General features: G+C 38.6%; 1 protein-coding gene across 4 annotated transcripts in view; it reads right to left on the reverse strand.

Moving 5' to 3' along the window:
• L3MBTL3 (L3MBTL histone methyl-lysine binding protein 3) overlaps positions 1-15,944 on the reverse strand; it is an 81,443-nt gene that overhangs the window by 23,750 nt on the left and 41,749 nt on the right. For all 4 annotated transcript variants that reach the window (XM_063329619.1, XM_063329620.1, XM_063329618.1 and 1 more), the window contains exons 12-15: positions 7,904-7,980; positions 6,409-6,494; positions 4,004-4,114; positions 2,246-2,360 (exon numbers count right to left, since the gene is read on the reverse strand). In XM_063329619.1, coding sequence (XP_063185689.1) covers positions 2,246-2,360; positions 4,004-4,114; positions 6,409-6,494; positions 7,904-7,980 — 389 coding nt within the window. The remainder of the gene's footprint in view (positions 1-2,245; positions 2,361-4,003; positions 4,115-6,408; positions 6,495-7,903; positions 7,981-15,944) is intronic.

Genomic DNA, 15,944 nt, shown 5'->3' on the forward strand with positions numbered 1-15,944 from the left:
ATTGATGCCTATAATGTAACAAGTTAGTGGACTCAGAGGAGTTAACTTAATAGAGATGCTTTTGTACGGGGCAGTCCTGCCTCACTGATGGTCTGGTTTTGCAAAAAGTAGCTCCCTACAAATGTTCTCTCTCCACTTAAAAAATTCAAACTCTCTAAAATTGTAATTTAAAAGAGCTGCAACTGGCTGTTCATATTCATGCAAGAAGCTGCTGCTTGTGTCACTGTGACACAATGTTAAAATCAACACCAATATATGGCTCTTAATTCCCTAGCTGCTAATAAGGTCATAATCCATCATGTCGACTTCACTACATCTTAAGGGAAAATACTGTAATAAATTCTGGGAGTGTATGACCATTATGACAACTGCTCTAGACTAATATTGCTATCATGCAGTGTTCACACAAGCTTCTGGTGTTAAAGACAGGGATCTGGACCGCATCATTAAAAAGACTATCTTACTGACCAAGGAAAAAAATACTGCGTCTTGCAAAAATATTTTCTTCACTCCTTCTGAAACCCTTTCACAGAACCTGAAGTGAACTTTAACTTACTTGGAAGCAATATTAATGTTTTGATAGTATTCTATAGTATTCTATATTCTATACCATGTTCTATGGTAATAATACAAAGTCAAGTTGTTCATCCTATTTTAATAGTATTTGTGCAGTTAATTATTATTTTTTTATTTAACAGTCAGTCACTTTCCCTCCTCTCACGTTGTCCGTCTTCACTTTGTAGCTTAACTCGTATCAGAAAATCACTTCCACTGGTCACATGCTAAAAGATATGAACAGTGTCTCCTACGCCAGCACCTAGAGGAGATGACATGTTGTACGTAATGGGTGTCTGTATTTTGTTTCATTTAATGTCTCCAACGAAATGAATGTATGTATTTTAAATCTTAACCTAGGTGGAAGTAATTTTTTTTTCCAATCTTAGTAATAGAGATGCAACAAGCTAATTCAGCTCTTTTGCCATATGATACAGTTTTTACTTATGTGGCCACAGGCTACTTTTTCCCACTGGACTGTTACTTCGTTCAGCACAAAGGATGCACATCTCTGTTTAAGAAGCAGATATGCAGCACGCTATCTTCTCCTCATTATTCACTTTGTGCGTTGGAACTTATGGCACTCTATTCAGACCCTGCTTTGAAGGCAGAATGATTAACTTCCTAAGAGGCAGTCATCACTGTACTACTGGAGTGCTCAGAAAACTAATGCATGTACTCTGATCACACTCCTGATAGGAAACATTTCTTCTTGGCATTTTAGAGACACTGAACTGAGGTACAGAGATTTTCAGGTAACACGTTCACAAAATCTGTGCGTGCCTTATCCCAGTTATTTTACATTTAATTGTTTCAGCGTACGTGGCATTGCTCAGCATTTCTTATTTTCCAAGCACAGCTCTTTCTGATCTCAGTTACAGCTGTGAACACTCAGCGCTTGTGCAAACCACACCTCAGAGTAAAATGTAAAACAATCCCAGAGAAGAGCACTCAATTAAAAATTCTGTCTTCAAAGTTTGGCTAAACTGTTTTCACTACCATTACCCAGAAACATAATGGCATAGGCAGGTCTATCTTTACCACAACAGTCTCTTCTCTCTGCAACCTTCAGTCTTATTCGTGCCAGACCTCCCACTTCTTCAACAAGTAAATCAAAATCCCCAGAGAGAGCAAACCAGTAGGTGCAGTATTATTATTGGTGCCATGCTTCTGTCCGATTTATCTTCAGTATGGGCACCATTAACCCCTCTTGGCTCAGCTGAAGAAGAAAAGGAACTTAGCTGTTTTTGAGGATTTGCCACAGCATTTGAAAGGAGTGTCTCCTCAGTGCCGTCTGGACTCCTTTGAGCTAAAAAGCACACTAACCTTCAAGAGGACATGGACAGGAGGTTTTAAGAGCAATACTGTACCCCTGCTGAGGGACAGAGCAGTTTCATCACTGGCTTCAAGAGGGACAGGATTTTATGCAACAGATCTTCATCATTACCTCAGATTTTGACTGTGGTTCTTATGCATAGAGAAGCATTGTGTTTCCACTACAGTAAGGGTCAATAAAGCTATCTACTAAAAAGTGATTAATTACTGACTGCTGATTTTGCACTAAATGTCACATTTACATTATTTTGCATATTGTAGTTGCTACTCTTCCTTGGTTGGCACTGGCAGGGAAAAAGATAGCTCAGTACACGTGCCTTTTAACATCATTACATTATAATGTGATTTCTCTTACTAAGTGGGGGCTGAAGGGGGTGTCCGGTTTTTGTACACCAGCCCGCAGGATGGATATCGGGGCTATCTACATCAGTCCAATAATCATAAATACTATCCCAGCCATCAAAATGGACCTAAAATAAAAAAGGAGAACAACACGTTTTAGATCAGAAAAATTCTCTATGTTTCCCTAAGTAATCTCTAAAAAATGACATATCCATTAGAGAAGTCACTTTAAGAGAACTATTGATGTTACACACAAAAAAAATATAGGTATGTTAGCTTCTAGACCCAGACATATTCTCACTGAAGTAGAGAGAGGGGTGTCATTTGGCTCTTTACTGTGTCTTGCATCATCAGGCTCAAATCCCAAGAATAAAGGAGGCAAGTTTAGTTCTCATGTTAATACTTAAATTAAGCCAATTTTCTCTCTCAACTCCCCCCCCACACCCCAAACATTTTTTAATCTCCTGTTTGAACAGGATTTAATAATAGCAAAGCAGTAAGCAAAGGCCTAAAAAAAATGGCATTTATCCATAAAAAACAAAAACCCCCAACATACATACAAGTAAAAATTTTAGTAAATTAGTAAAATTAGTAAAACCAGACTATACAGGATAAGGACTTGAAACTGCAGAGAAAATGAAGTATGTGACTTCCCAAAAAAACACCATTATGGGCGATACATGCATTTTTTCAGGCGAAAGACAGGTATCTTCAAATCTTACTTGACCTCTGTACTAGTAAATAGCTCAGATCTCTCACGCACGTATGTGTGGATGCATGTACACACAGACACACACAAACAGAGCTCCTTCAACAAACACTACAGAGTCAAATTATCACCCTAGAAGCTACAAATCCTGTCGTTTTAATAAATTAAGACTGGAAAGGGAGTTTTTTTTGTTTTGGCTTGGTTTGGTTTTTTGCATGACCAACCTAAAGTTTAGATAGAAAATGTGTAGGCGCGAAGGTATTAGTTCTGATGACTCCCTACCATCAGTTAATTCAGATTCAAAATGAAATGTCAGCTGCATTTCCTGCTTGAAATACCATCTATGCCTAATAAATCTGTACAAACTGCAAACATAAATATCCTTCATATCCATCTAACTGGCTATCTGGAACATGCTAGCCCTTCTAACAGTTAAGGGCTTCAGAGACTAAACTGGTTTTGTACAATAAAAGAAAAATAATTCAAGTATACAACTTCTGTAAAACTGTAATTTCTTAAAAATATGTTATCTGAGATTAATACAATCTCAAGTCCATAATTAAGATAAACTTCAGAATTGGAGAAGTCACTGACAAGGCACCAGAGATGAGGGTCCTTTTTTTTGTATCTCCCTTATCTCTGTCTCTCTCTTCTCCCTGGAAGTTTATGGAGACAGATTCAATTAACCTAGGCCAAATATTTTATGGGCCCTAATACAAATATCACAGCAGCCCTTCAACACTTGGTACTAAATCACCACATTTCTTCATAGAATAGACAACTGTTTTACATCAACTACTCCCAAAGCAATTTTTTAACATATTCCACTCTGCTCTCTAATTACCTACATCAGCAAATGTAACTAAGAGGATAATAGAACAACCCATTCCAAAGGAATTATACACATATTAATCAGTGAAAAGGATGAGTAAAAGCTTAGCAGGACACAGCAATGTGACTCATTTCTTCCAGCGCTTAATTTTGCAACTATAGGCTTTTGGTTTTACAAAACACTCCTCACTCACTCAAGCAGGATAGTACAGTAAGAGAAAAAAAACTTACTTTTATTCTATAGTCATCAGTATCTACAATAGTTGCTACTCTGATAAACACTGGATTTCTCTTGTCAACTACTTCAAGTTTCATGTTTTTCTGAAAGCCATGAGAAGGTTTCTAGAAAGGAAGAACGATATTATGTGAAACGGAAGAGAACCTCAAAAATCTCACACAATTGTAAAGTGTATAAAATCCATAGAAAAATTTCTGACTTCATTTTCTCAAATCTGTCCTCCCCCTCTGACGAATTAAGCATTAAAAGATCATTCAAACCTGTGTTCTTAAACTGGAGGAAAAAAAGTAACTACTGTGGGATTCCAGGTTCTCCATTCAAGCCTTACAAGTAAGTAAGTAGGGACCTTTATTTTAAATCAGTTGGGTTTTTTTCCTAAATTCTCTAGAAAAGTTTTTCCAGAGGTTATGGCCAACAGTTTCAATGTGGTATTGAAGTAAGTATCACATACCAGCCTGAAATGTCTACGAAATTGTCTACAGGAAACACGAGTGGTTTTTAGTATGTGTGTTTGCTTTCTGGATCAAACACTCTTTTTCAGTCTCCTACTGAAAACATAACTAATCCATGGTATAACAGTAAATACTCACTCAGGACAACCAGGACCAAATACCTGTTTTGTAATACTGTTTTGGGAAAAAAAGGTGTCTTTGTTAGGAATACCAGATTTTATCTTTGCCATCTACAGCTATGAAATCTAAAGCAAAAATTTTATTTCCATTTTAAAGGACCATATGCATAAGACATGTTATGTTTTTTATTTTAGATTTCTAGGAAAATAACATATCTGTGCCTGTAAGACTTTCCAGAACATCGGTGCTTCTTCCTCAGCTGCTTAAGAACTCTATTTTCTCCCATAATACAATATAAAATACTGTGACTGTCTCAGGAAGACTTCATCCAAACTCCAATACAATCAGCATTTTATTCTCATTAAATCTGCTTTTTTATTGTTTATCACAATTAGCATTAATGTGGTTACCATTACATTAGTACAGAAAGCAGGCAGGTGATTTTCTCTGGCTGTAAAATTGAAAAGGCAGAGCACATCTGTCCCCCATGCAGTCAAGCTCTCCTTCCCCTCCATCCTCAAAGCCAGATGGCCTTCTCTGAGCTACCTTTTGGGACCTACACCATGCCCCAGCTGCCCTCTGCTAGTATGGTTTCTGGAACAGTGTTGAGCCATGCCAGCTAGCGCACTCCCCGTTTAGTGCTGTCAATGCCTGCACACTTGTGGCGGGTCCTGTTTGGGTTCCTGGTATAGACACAGCCAGATGGACCCTGCGGGCCACTGGTGGGGCATTCCCACTGATGAACCCTGCGGGGTGGCTCCTCCCTGAATCCCAAGGGAAGAAATTAAATCATGGATGCTTTTTAGTTTGATGTAGTCAAGGTCATAGCCCTCCACTGTTTTGCCAAGGACTATACCTCTCAGATATAACCAAATACGTTCCTAATCCTTGCTCCAAGTATTCTTGCTGAGGACGTAAAATTGAGACATGTTATTAAGTAAGACGCATTTTGGCATGATAAACTGAAGGTCGGTAATAAACTCTGGTGATATACTGACTCCAGAAACTGCTATAAGCACCACATTTCTGCTTTCGTTAATCCAGCTCTTAGCAAAGTGTTGTTCAGAATTAGTGTCCCTAATCTGAAAAGCCGAGGCAAACCAGCTTCGGCGTGCTGTATGAAAGGGGCTGGGAGCCACCAGCCATCTGATGCCGGCTCCTGACAGGGATGCTGTCTGCATTACTGACCAGTCCACTCTCCTCACAAAATCCTAGGAGCTCAAGAAAGATGGGTGTCACTGAAAGCAAACAGCAAGTACGCAGCTAAAAGAAAAGGACACTGCCCACAAACACCACAGTTAAGCTGGGGAGCTGCCTGAGGGTGCTGCCCATGTGCCCCAGTCACAAGCTCGCAGAAGAAAAAGTCTACTGAAGGATATTAAATACAAACTCTCTCTAGAAACTATGAACTTGATGGGCAACCAGACCGACCTCCTACAATCATGTTTACATTCTCACTGTAAATTAAAATTTAAAATGTACAGATAGAAATACATATGTTGAAAACATGTTATGATGACTCAGTAGCTATCTCATTATTTCTGGTAACTAGGCAGTAATTTCTCATAGCAAATTACATTCATTAGTAATATTTTGTAGCATTTAATCCCATATAATGATTACAATAATAAAGTAATAGTGATTTATAATAACAATTATCTGATTTCTAACAGAGAACTCCAAGCTTGCATAAAAATAAACCACCTATTATGCAACTAGTTAACTGGAGCCATTTGGAAACACAGGAACACCATATATGTGTTCTCTTCCTAAACTAATTAATTATATGCACTCAAAAGCATGAAAAAATACAGGTATTTTCTCACCACTTTAAAAGCCCTTGCAGGTGCAGGTAATGAACTGGTTTCTTCCAAATACTTCTCCCAAGAAAAATGCTTAGCGTGAGGATAATCTGGCACAGAAGAAACATGAGCAAAATTAAACTTCGCAGTGCAAAAAATAAAACTGATGTCTAATTTACTGAATGCCTAACACTTTTACAATACTGTTCTGATTTATAAAGTAATTACAAGAAAGGTTATTCTAAATTATCTTTGACACGTTCACCATGTAGGTTAAAAAACCCAACAATCTTCTCATACACATTACCGATTGCTAGCAGAAGTCGTCACAATTGGTTTGGGTATGAGAATATAAATAATGTGGACTGGAAAAATCTGTCCACTTAATTCAAGAAATTAATTCACTTATTATAAGACTAATCCTGTATTTTATAAACAGTAATTTACTGGCTAACACAATCCAAGCAGTGATAGCTTTGTACCACAGCAGAGTATACCTGACTACTTGCTATTCTTTTAGTGAATTTGTTTTAACTAAACTTCTAAAAAATAACTGGGATAGTGACTGTTAAGAATAACTTACAGGCATCATCGAAAAAGATGTTGCCTTTCTCAGAAAGTGTCCTGTTTACAAACACTTTATGCAAGAAACACAAAGACAGCTTTGCTCTTAAAGAAAAGGCAGTGCCTCTCCGTTGCCTTTAATCTGCACTAGAAGTTTAACTTCAAGTTTAAACATGATTCATAATCTAGAACAGAATAAAACCAATTCCGATTTGTTTTAAAAGGGATTGCACTGAATAATAGGCTGTAATTAACCTCCTGACAGACAAATCGCTTACGACTTTTCAATATTGCTGGCTATTAGAATTTCTGTCAAAGTTGGTTTTAACCAATTAAAATTTTCCATGTTCTCAGACCACAGATGGCAGTTTCTGCAACAGGGCATTTAGATCATTCAGCTATACACAGCTGTCCTGAAAAAAGCAGTGGAGGTCTTATATTTCATACTAACAAATGCACTTTCATTCTTCTGAATCATCTCTCTCATTGTGTTTTCCTCCCTTCCGAAGGGCCCTCAGAAGTTTGGTTCCTCGATCACATAAGGCAATCCTTTCATCAACCCATTATCTTGCATATTTAATTCACATGAAGATGTTTTTCTTATGCCACAATCTCACACACCTGAAATTTGTTTTATCAGCATTTTCACAAAGTGAGTCTTCTAAGTGAATACATTCAACCAAAAATACAAACTTGTTCAGATTCCAAGGGGTATCTTTCATAGATAGATGTCTCTTCACTAAAGCAGCATACATGTGCATGCACCTAATGTCTACTGTATTTCTACTTTCAATATATTATATCCTGTAAAAAAAAATTAGAAATCCCCAAGTATCAATTCTTAAGTACAGAAAGAAAAATTCAGGAGAGGTAACAATAACCTTATTGTAAGCTTTAATGCTGCTAACTAACTATAACCTCCTTAAATCTTTCAGATGTGTAACAAGATACAAACCTGGTGGGGTGATGAGAGTTCTTTTATGTTCCTTACACCATCCTACTGGATGAATATGTGGGCTAGCTGCCTCGCACCTGGAGGAGGGGGAGAAAAAAAGGGGGTTGATAATGCAGTTCTTCAGACATCCTATTACGTTCAGAAAACGACATAGAAAAAAGATTTAATAAATTCCAAATAACCTATGACACTGTCAACTTACACTTAAACTGCAAACATAACCCAAAGATACGAACACATTTAACAGACTTGTTACCACCCAAAGAAGCATAACGCTTTATTTACAATTTCACTGGAAGATCAAAAAAATCTAGTCCATTAAGTCAGTGGTAGATCTCCAGTGAGACGCTATAATGCAGGATCTGAAAAATTCACACGTAGGTAGAAACATGTTGGTTTCAAGAACACAGTAATCCAATCAAAGACAGATGGGGTTTTGCAAACTTTAAACCAAAAGCTTAAAGACCCTGATTAATGATCCACGTTGCACCTGGAGGCACATTAGAAAATCAGGCAGTACTGCAATGCACTGCCAACAACAAGTAAAAATTCACAACCAGATTCTGAGTGGTTTGAATAGAGCTATAAACACGTTATTATATCCCAGTAGCACATAAGAAAACTACGTCTGAGAAACACTGGCAGCAAAAAAGAATAAAATAGCATTTTAGGCCCCAAACTGCCTGAAAGAATCCACAACTGATCAGTGATCCAACACTGCAAATTGCTCTAAAAAAAGCTGATCAAACTCTCTTACTCAAAGGACTAACAACTTCCCATATTTTGTGTCATGTGCATCACATTTTGCATGAGTGCTGTTGCCTGCGGCGTGCCACAAGAACCACAGAAGACTAACAGAGGCAGGGTGAGCTACACTTGACGTATGCTGGCATCTGTCTGAAGCAAGGGGAGATCGCTCTCACGGTTCACTGTTACATTGTGCTTAGAAGAAAGCGGCAGTGGGTGCTGGCTATGAAGTTCTGCTAGTAATTAAGAAGAAAATAAAAGCACACTCACTGCAAAAATGTAACTGATATAAAAGCAGATGAGAGAAAAACTGTTTTAACATTCAGTATTATTAAATTATTATATACAGAACTATATGATTTTGTTACATATTGCTATATTATTTCATAACAATACATTACATACAATATAACATATATGGTATATCGTATATAACATACACACTATAATTACATTATTACTTAATATTATTAGGAAAGGCAAAAAGTAAGACTGATCTGTAGGAAAAGTAAAAAGCCATCAGACTCTGCTGTGAAACATGCACCATCCCTATGTCTGCATTGATAGTTAATGATTGTTTTTGAGTTGGCTGAACAATTAACAGTGCTTTTTAAAGAGACAGTACTTACATAGTCAGGGTGACTAAGGAACATCATGCTGACACAAAAAGCTAGCACTACTCTGCATGGCACTGCACTGTGCCGTGCAAACATACTGTTTGCCTCTATTTAGCTGGAAACTCATATAACCATGTAATTCCCACGTAAAACTGTGCTCAGGGTCCTCACTTCTCTTAGGAGGCTGTCCCACATAATTTCTTCTTTAGTTAGATAAAATTAATATTAGAGTGCACTAGCGCTCTCTTTCACTGTTTCCTAACCTTAAAGTTGCTTCAGTAGCTGACATTAAATATTCCCAGCTGCAAGCCCTCTGTCTTCTGGGGAATCCCATCAGCGTTTCCATCTCTGTGGCCACGAGCCCAGTGCCTTACTCACTCCAAGGACCCACCAAAGCCAAAAACCTGCAGCCTGAGTAAGCTGAAGTAGCTAAGGCCTTCATTTCCCTTTCCCCAGGGAGCAATCAAGAAACCAAGCTTAAGTAGTCAAGCGGTAGTCTAGATAGAAACACACTCTCTCCCTCCTGCTGAAGGAACACTGCTTTCCAAATGCTCCTCAAATATTTAATGAGAAGACAAGCAAAGAGCATCCACGCATGAAGACATGTACTTCATATACAATAATCATTGCGTAAAATACTGAAACATTCATTGTGATCCAGTTTCTCTTTAATCCCTCTCTGAAGTCCATGTCTCAGCCATTAGGCTGGAGAGAATTCCTTCCCTGTCCCCTCAACCCAAGAGTTTCTAACGTGAAATACCCTAACAGTGGGTCTGCTCTCCATAATTGTTATAAAATAATCATTAACTGTATCTACTCAGAAAGTATTAGCATGCTAGAAGTTCATATTAAGTTCCCTTAATTAGTACTAATTTATATTTTTTTAAAAAACATGACGTTGATAATCTGTAATAACTAAGATGGTGTAATGAACTGTGCATGCCAGAAAAAGAAGTTGAAGGTAAGTAGGCACCCTAATGTCTTAAGGCCCAGACCAAAATGCTAGGTCTGCACATCTTGAACACAAACGCGTTTTAAGGACAGCAAAAGGAAACACAGCACAGAGTAGACTAAACTCTGGGCTAATATCACATTGCAGTTTTGAACCTGTGCTGCATAAAAGAAAAGGAGCATATCATATTTAGAATACACAGAATAACACTAATTATTTTTTTTAAATCTGAAAAGTAATTTAACATGACAACTAAAATTCAGTATGTATGTACTTCAACAAGAGAAATGGAGGTTTGGTGTCCAAGAAGCACTGTCTCAAACAGTTATTCCTCTAGCCTTCTACCTAAAGAGAGTCAAACACTAATGATGAAAAATAGTGGCAAACGTACCACAATTATCTTGTGGCTGTATGTATGAAACAACTCTGCTAGTATTTCTTTGTAATGATGTCAAACAGATCAATTTCTAGCAGATAAAACCTACCTTTGATAGACTCGGTAATGGCTCTGACAATAGCCAAAGATTCAACTCACTTCAAGAATACCAACCTTTTGTTCTACTACAAAAATGCTACACTGTATGTTTTTAGTATTTATAGTATCACACCATGTAATCTCTAAATCACTGAAGTTGCCACTAATAAAAGGAAGCAAAAGGACTTTTGTGAAAATTTTGCACTGCTAGAACTCAGCATCTGACCCCTAGAAACGCTTTGCCCCAAACAAATTGGAGAAAAGGGGAATGCTTCATGCTCCCTCTGTCCTCTTCCTTTCTCTTTACAGTAACTGTGAAGAGAAGCTAACGAGCAAGGGGGGCAGCACGTCTCTCTTTTATCCCTCTCAAGTGAGAGTTTGCCATGGAAGAATTTTACATGCATGGGGTATCCTTCCACACTGGAAGGACATATCCTCTTACTTCATGAGGTGTTCTGGAGTAAAGTCCACAGATTATTTTCAGAAGTCTCCCACGTTAAATTTGGGAACAAGACTCATGCTCATGAGTCACTATGGTATTATCAGTATTATACTTAAAATAACGAGGTCGGCATGTATCAGGCCAAACTTTTTAAATGCATTTGTTCTGTTTTGCTTTTTCAAGTATAGTCTGACCATTTTTATAAAATTCTGAAAAGTAAATGCCACTGCACAGACTTCTTGCCTTGAAGATTCACGAAGCAGCAAGTGACCGAGGCATGTCACAATGAAAGATGCACTCTTGGAAGATGCTCTGACATTACAGCAACAGGAGTGAACATGAGACATGTGGCAACAAGCGCTACACACCACAGCACTGCAAAATATAAATCATCCACAATATTTTGATTTGCTTTAGAAGAAAAACCCAGTCATTACCACAGTGGCCTCAGGAAAAAAAACATCCCTGTTCCAGCAAAACCAGGTCATAGAGTCCATCTTTACCTACTGATTTCACACAACCTTTTAGCTTCTAACAGCCCATTTAACAATAAAAAGTAGATATCAGTAAAAGTCACACACAATTTAAAATCAAACTATTATGCCTTAATGTGTGTTATTTCATGGACATATTACCTAGTTTGGAGGAAAAACAATAGTCTACCAGGCCAAGCCCAAGACTTGTCAGTTGGAATGCTAAAGGCTACTCTGACTTTTCACAATCAATTTGCCACATCCCACAGCTTTTTATCTCCTTTGTTCCAAAACAGAAGGCAGATCACCCAGCTCACACGCTTCATAAAACACGATGATCCATGAATTGTGAGGAGGCCTGCTAGGCCAAAAAAGGTTACTGCCACTAGCAGGAGCTGAAGAGTTTTGCACCTCCAAACCTGCCTACCCCTGGGCTGCAGCGGAGCAACACCACGTCCCACCAAGTAGCGGGGTGGTGACACACGCACGCTCAACTAATAAAGCAAGATCATGATGCCCACACAATTGATGCCACTTGTGATCCATTCTGCTGTGTAAGAACATGCAGAGAGAAAAAAAACATCTATTATCCACACTGGAAACTGAAGCTAACCCAGGAAGCTGAAGCCGAGCGCGCCAGTAAGAGAGCCACACGGAGGAACTGAACAAGCAGCAGCTCCACTGAGTTATGGACAGCTTAACTACATCTTGGAAAAGACATCAAAGCAGGGAAGAGCTATGCGATGTAAAAGCAAGAAGTTCTGCAATAAGGAAAGCTGAGGGCAGCTGAAAACATGAGCCTCTGGAGTGTGCATCATTCTGTGTGAAAGCAACATGAGTGCAGCTCAACAAGCCTTAACTCACGGCAGGAAAGCATGTCCCAACAGGAGACTCAGATATGGAAGAAGACTTAGTATTTTTCTATTGGTGACTTTCAGCTGTCCTGTTAATTTTTCCCAAAAATATGCTTCATATATACAGCTCATTAAATTCGGATGAAGAGAGATGGATGATAATGCTTGCTGGTAAAAAAATGAATATTCAGTCCTTTTAGAAAAATATTTTCCCATTGGGTCTTCACCTGAAGATCTGGGCAGAGTCTTTATTTAGTCATCGGCATTTTCTTTAAAATAAGCTGTATTTGTTTATACTCATTTTCTGTTCTGAAAAAACTTCTGATTTTCCCTTTTGGGAAAACAAACCTTTTGGTATTTTGATTTTCAATTTATTAAATGTAGATACAATATGTAATGAAAATGTTATCTATAAAAAAACCACTCATCCATACATGTGTTCTACCCATAAATAATAATATGCCCTCAAGAATGCTACTTATACAACTTCTTGATTGTGAGATGTCAGTCATCTAGCCGTGCACAAAAAAAGAAGAAAGAAAAACACAGAAACCATCCTGCAGCCCCATCTAGTGCGTAAGTGAGAATACTTCATCATTAACAAGTATAAAGCTGGTATTATTTTAGGTCCAGACTTCCCAAAACACGGCCCATGAGGTTATGATATGCATGCAGAGATGGTATAGCAAACCACATGACCATATTTTCTATTTAAAATCTGATAAGACGGCTGCATGGTGATTTGCAGGAAATTTTTAGAGCTTTAGGGTCAGATACTTGCCTACTGTCCATTTAAATATTTGAGAGCATGCACTGTGACTCTGTGTTCTTGAAGATTGTTTTAAGTTCTTTTTGGGACAATATAACCCCTTCAAAAATTTGTTTCTATCAAAGAGAGAGTGGAGCAAAGTTAACTATCTCAAAAATGAAAGAAGTAAAGCACAACTTTTAAGGACTTGGCTGTTGCCAAAGTAGCCAATGCTGGTGGAAAGCAGAACTGGCCTCTTATTTACTCTCACACCAAAAGCCAGTCTGTTCCAAAACTCATACAGATCAGAAAATGGTTCAGAAAATCAAAAACTTATTTATCTTCATGAGGTACTTTACAATCGACGTTTCTATGCGTGACGGGCAGATGTTAAAACATGAAACACCGTATTTTCTCACACTCATGGTAAGCTGATCCCAAAAGCTGACTGTAGCACATCCTCTGGAGGGGAAGTTCAGGCCAAGCTGTGGATGCGGGCAGGCGGAGCCCTCTGACCCAGCGAGTTTGCGCTACAGCATGTCCAGCGCTGCCGCTGCTCCATAGCTCCTGTGGGCAAGCGGCAACAACCAGCACAGCTTCACCCCCTGTGCAAGCTCTGGCCCTGTTTGGGTTTTGTCACAAAAAAATTAGGAAGCTGAGGCGATGTAAATCTGTGTGTAAGCAGAACAGATGCCAAGACAAGGGAGTCTGGAAAAAAGACGACTGAGGGGGGATCTTATCAGTGCTTATAAATACTTAAACAGTGGGTGTCAGGAGGATGGGGCCAGGCTCTTTTCAGTGGTGCCCAGCGACAGGACAAGAGGTAACGGGCACAAGCTTGAGCATAGGAAGTTCCACCTAAACATGACGAGGAACTTCTTTACTTTGAGGGTGGCAGAGCACTGGAACAGGCTGCCCAGAGGGGTGGTGGAGTCTGTATTCAAAACCCACCTGGACGCATTCCTGTGCAACCTGCTCTAGGTGACCCTGCTCTGGCAGGGGAGTTGGACTAGATGATCTCCAGAGGTCCCTTCCAACCCTACCATTCTGTGCTTCTGTGAGAACTGAAAACCAGAGTGGACCTGCAGTTAATTCACAGCTCAGACATGCCCAAAGATACCCAAATGGTACTTCCAGATCCAGTCAACCTTAAGAACATTTGGAAATTCCACTCAGATGGAAAGTCTTCAGGTCTCAAACAAGTATTATTTGTTTCATCAAAAAAGATGGGACAGATGGAAAGGACCTGACGGCTTGTGTATAGGTCAAAACTCTCCTTCCTGAAGGAAAGTCTTAAATTTGTCAATTTTCTTCACTTCCCTCTAAAAGCCACTGCCAAAGGACAATTTAATGGGATTTGTAATACGCTGAAAGTACCACCACCATGCATTAAAGAGTTGTAGTAATGACGCCAGGTACTTATTTTCAACCATTAACGTATTTTCTAATGCTCAGAGAAAATTCTGGAAGAGTATCTTCAGGCTGAAAGCCTGAAGCCTAAAAAAGCTTACACCATGGTAATAGATTTCTGTTGCCTGAAGTCCAGTAAAATCAGTCAACTGTCTTACAGTTACTCAAGAAGAGTAAAGAGTTTTTAAGCTCAACGAAAAAGTGCTATCTACTCAAACTAACTAAATCACAGAAAGTACACAGAAAAAAACATACTTGTTTGAAAATAATCAAGTACATACACTAAATACATCATTTCTCCTTCAATATAATTCTTGAAACCTACATGCAGGTGCAGGGAAACTGAGGCTTTGCTCTGGGTAATCCCAACAAAACTTTTCATTTTTAGTTAGACACCAGTTGTTAGATGGAAACTTATGCACCTAAGATATTTTAAGGGCCCAACAAACCTGGTATCTAAAATTAAAAATGTAAGTGGGATGCATTCAGGATGCATTTTCAGGCTCTCTTTTGGTCAGACATTCCACTGCTATTTACATTTGATGTTCTTTTCTCCCATTTTCTTCCCTTCCTTCTCTATTCACTTCCATTTTCAGCCACAGCAACACAGAGAGGTAGGCCACGCCACTCAGAATCTAATTTCCATGCGCAGTACTTTTTCCAGGCAGCAGCATCTTGCTCCTTCCAGAAAGGTACTTTACAATTTCACCAAAAGAACAAATCTTCAGCTTGGCTTCAGTATAAATACAGCTCCAGTGATTTCTCAAACACCTATACATTTTCCACTTCAATCTTCCCTCATTATTTCAGAAGGTATTATTTCATGTATTCTATATATGAAATTCAGAAAACTCACTTCAGAATATTATGACTGCAAAAATGTAAAGCCTGGTTATGTACACAAAAACTGCTTTGCCCTCTTCTGAAAAGATCGGTGGACAAAATTCCTGTTGACATGGGAATATTAACAAGCCCAAAATTCAATGTATGTCTACTATACACAGTGAAATGTTTTAGAGAGATACCTATGCTACCTCTGAACAAACTACACGATATATTGCATTGTGTTTGCCCTAAAAGCCTTGCCTAACTGTCGTTCTCATTACTAATTAATGGCATAACTGTTATTAGCGAACATTCAAGTATCAGGAAATTCAGAATACCTTTTCCCAGTCCCCAGTTTCCTGCTGTTTCGTAGAGGCAATGCACGTTCTATGTTACTTCTTAATGGAAATAATCACTAATCTTTCTGGTCTTTGACTTGTATGGCTTATTACCTCGATACTCAGTTCTTGACTTCACTGAAATGCCTTTTGACCGCTG

The sequence above is a fragment of the Chroicocephalus ridibundus genome, chromosome 3 (genome assembly GCF_963924245.1).
Source record: "Chroicocephalus ridibundus chromosome 3, bChrRid1.1, whole genome shotgun sequence".
Classification (NCBI taxonomy): domain Eukaryota; kingdom Metazoa; phylum Chordata; class Aves; order Charadriiformes; family Laridae; genus Chroicocephalus; species Chroicocephalus ridibundus.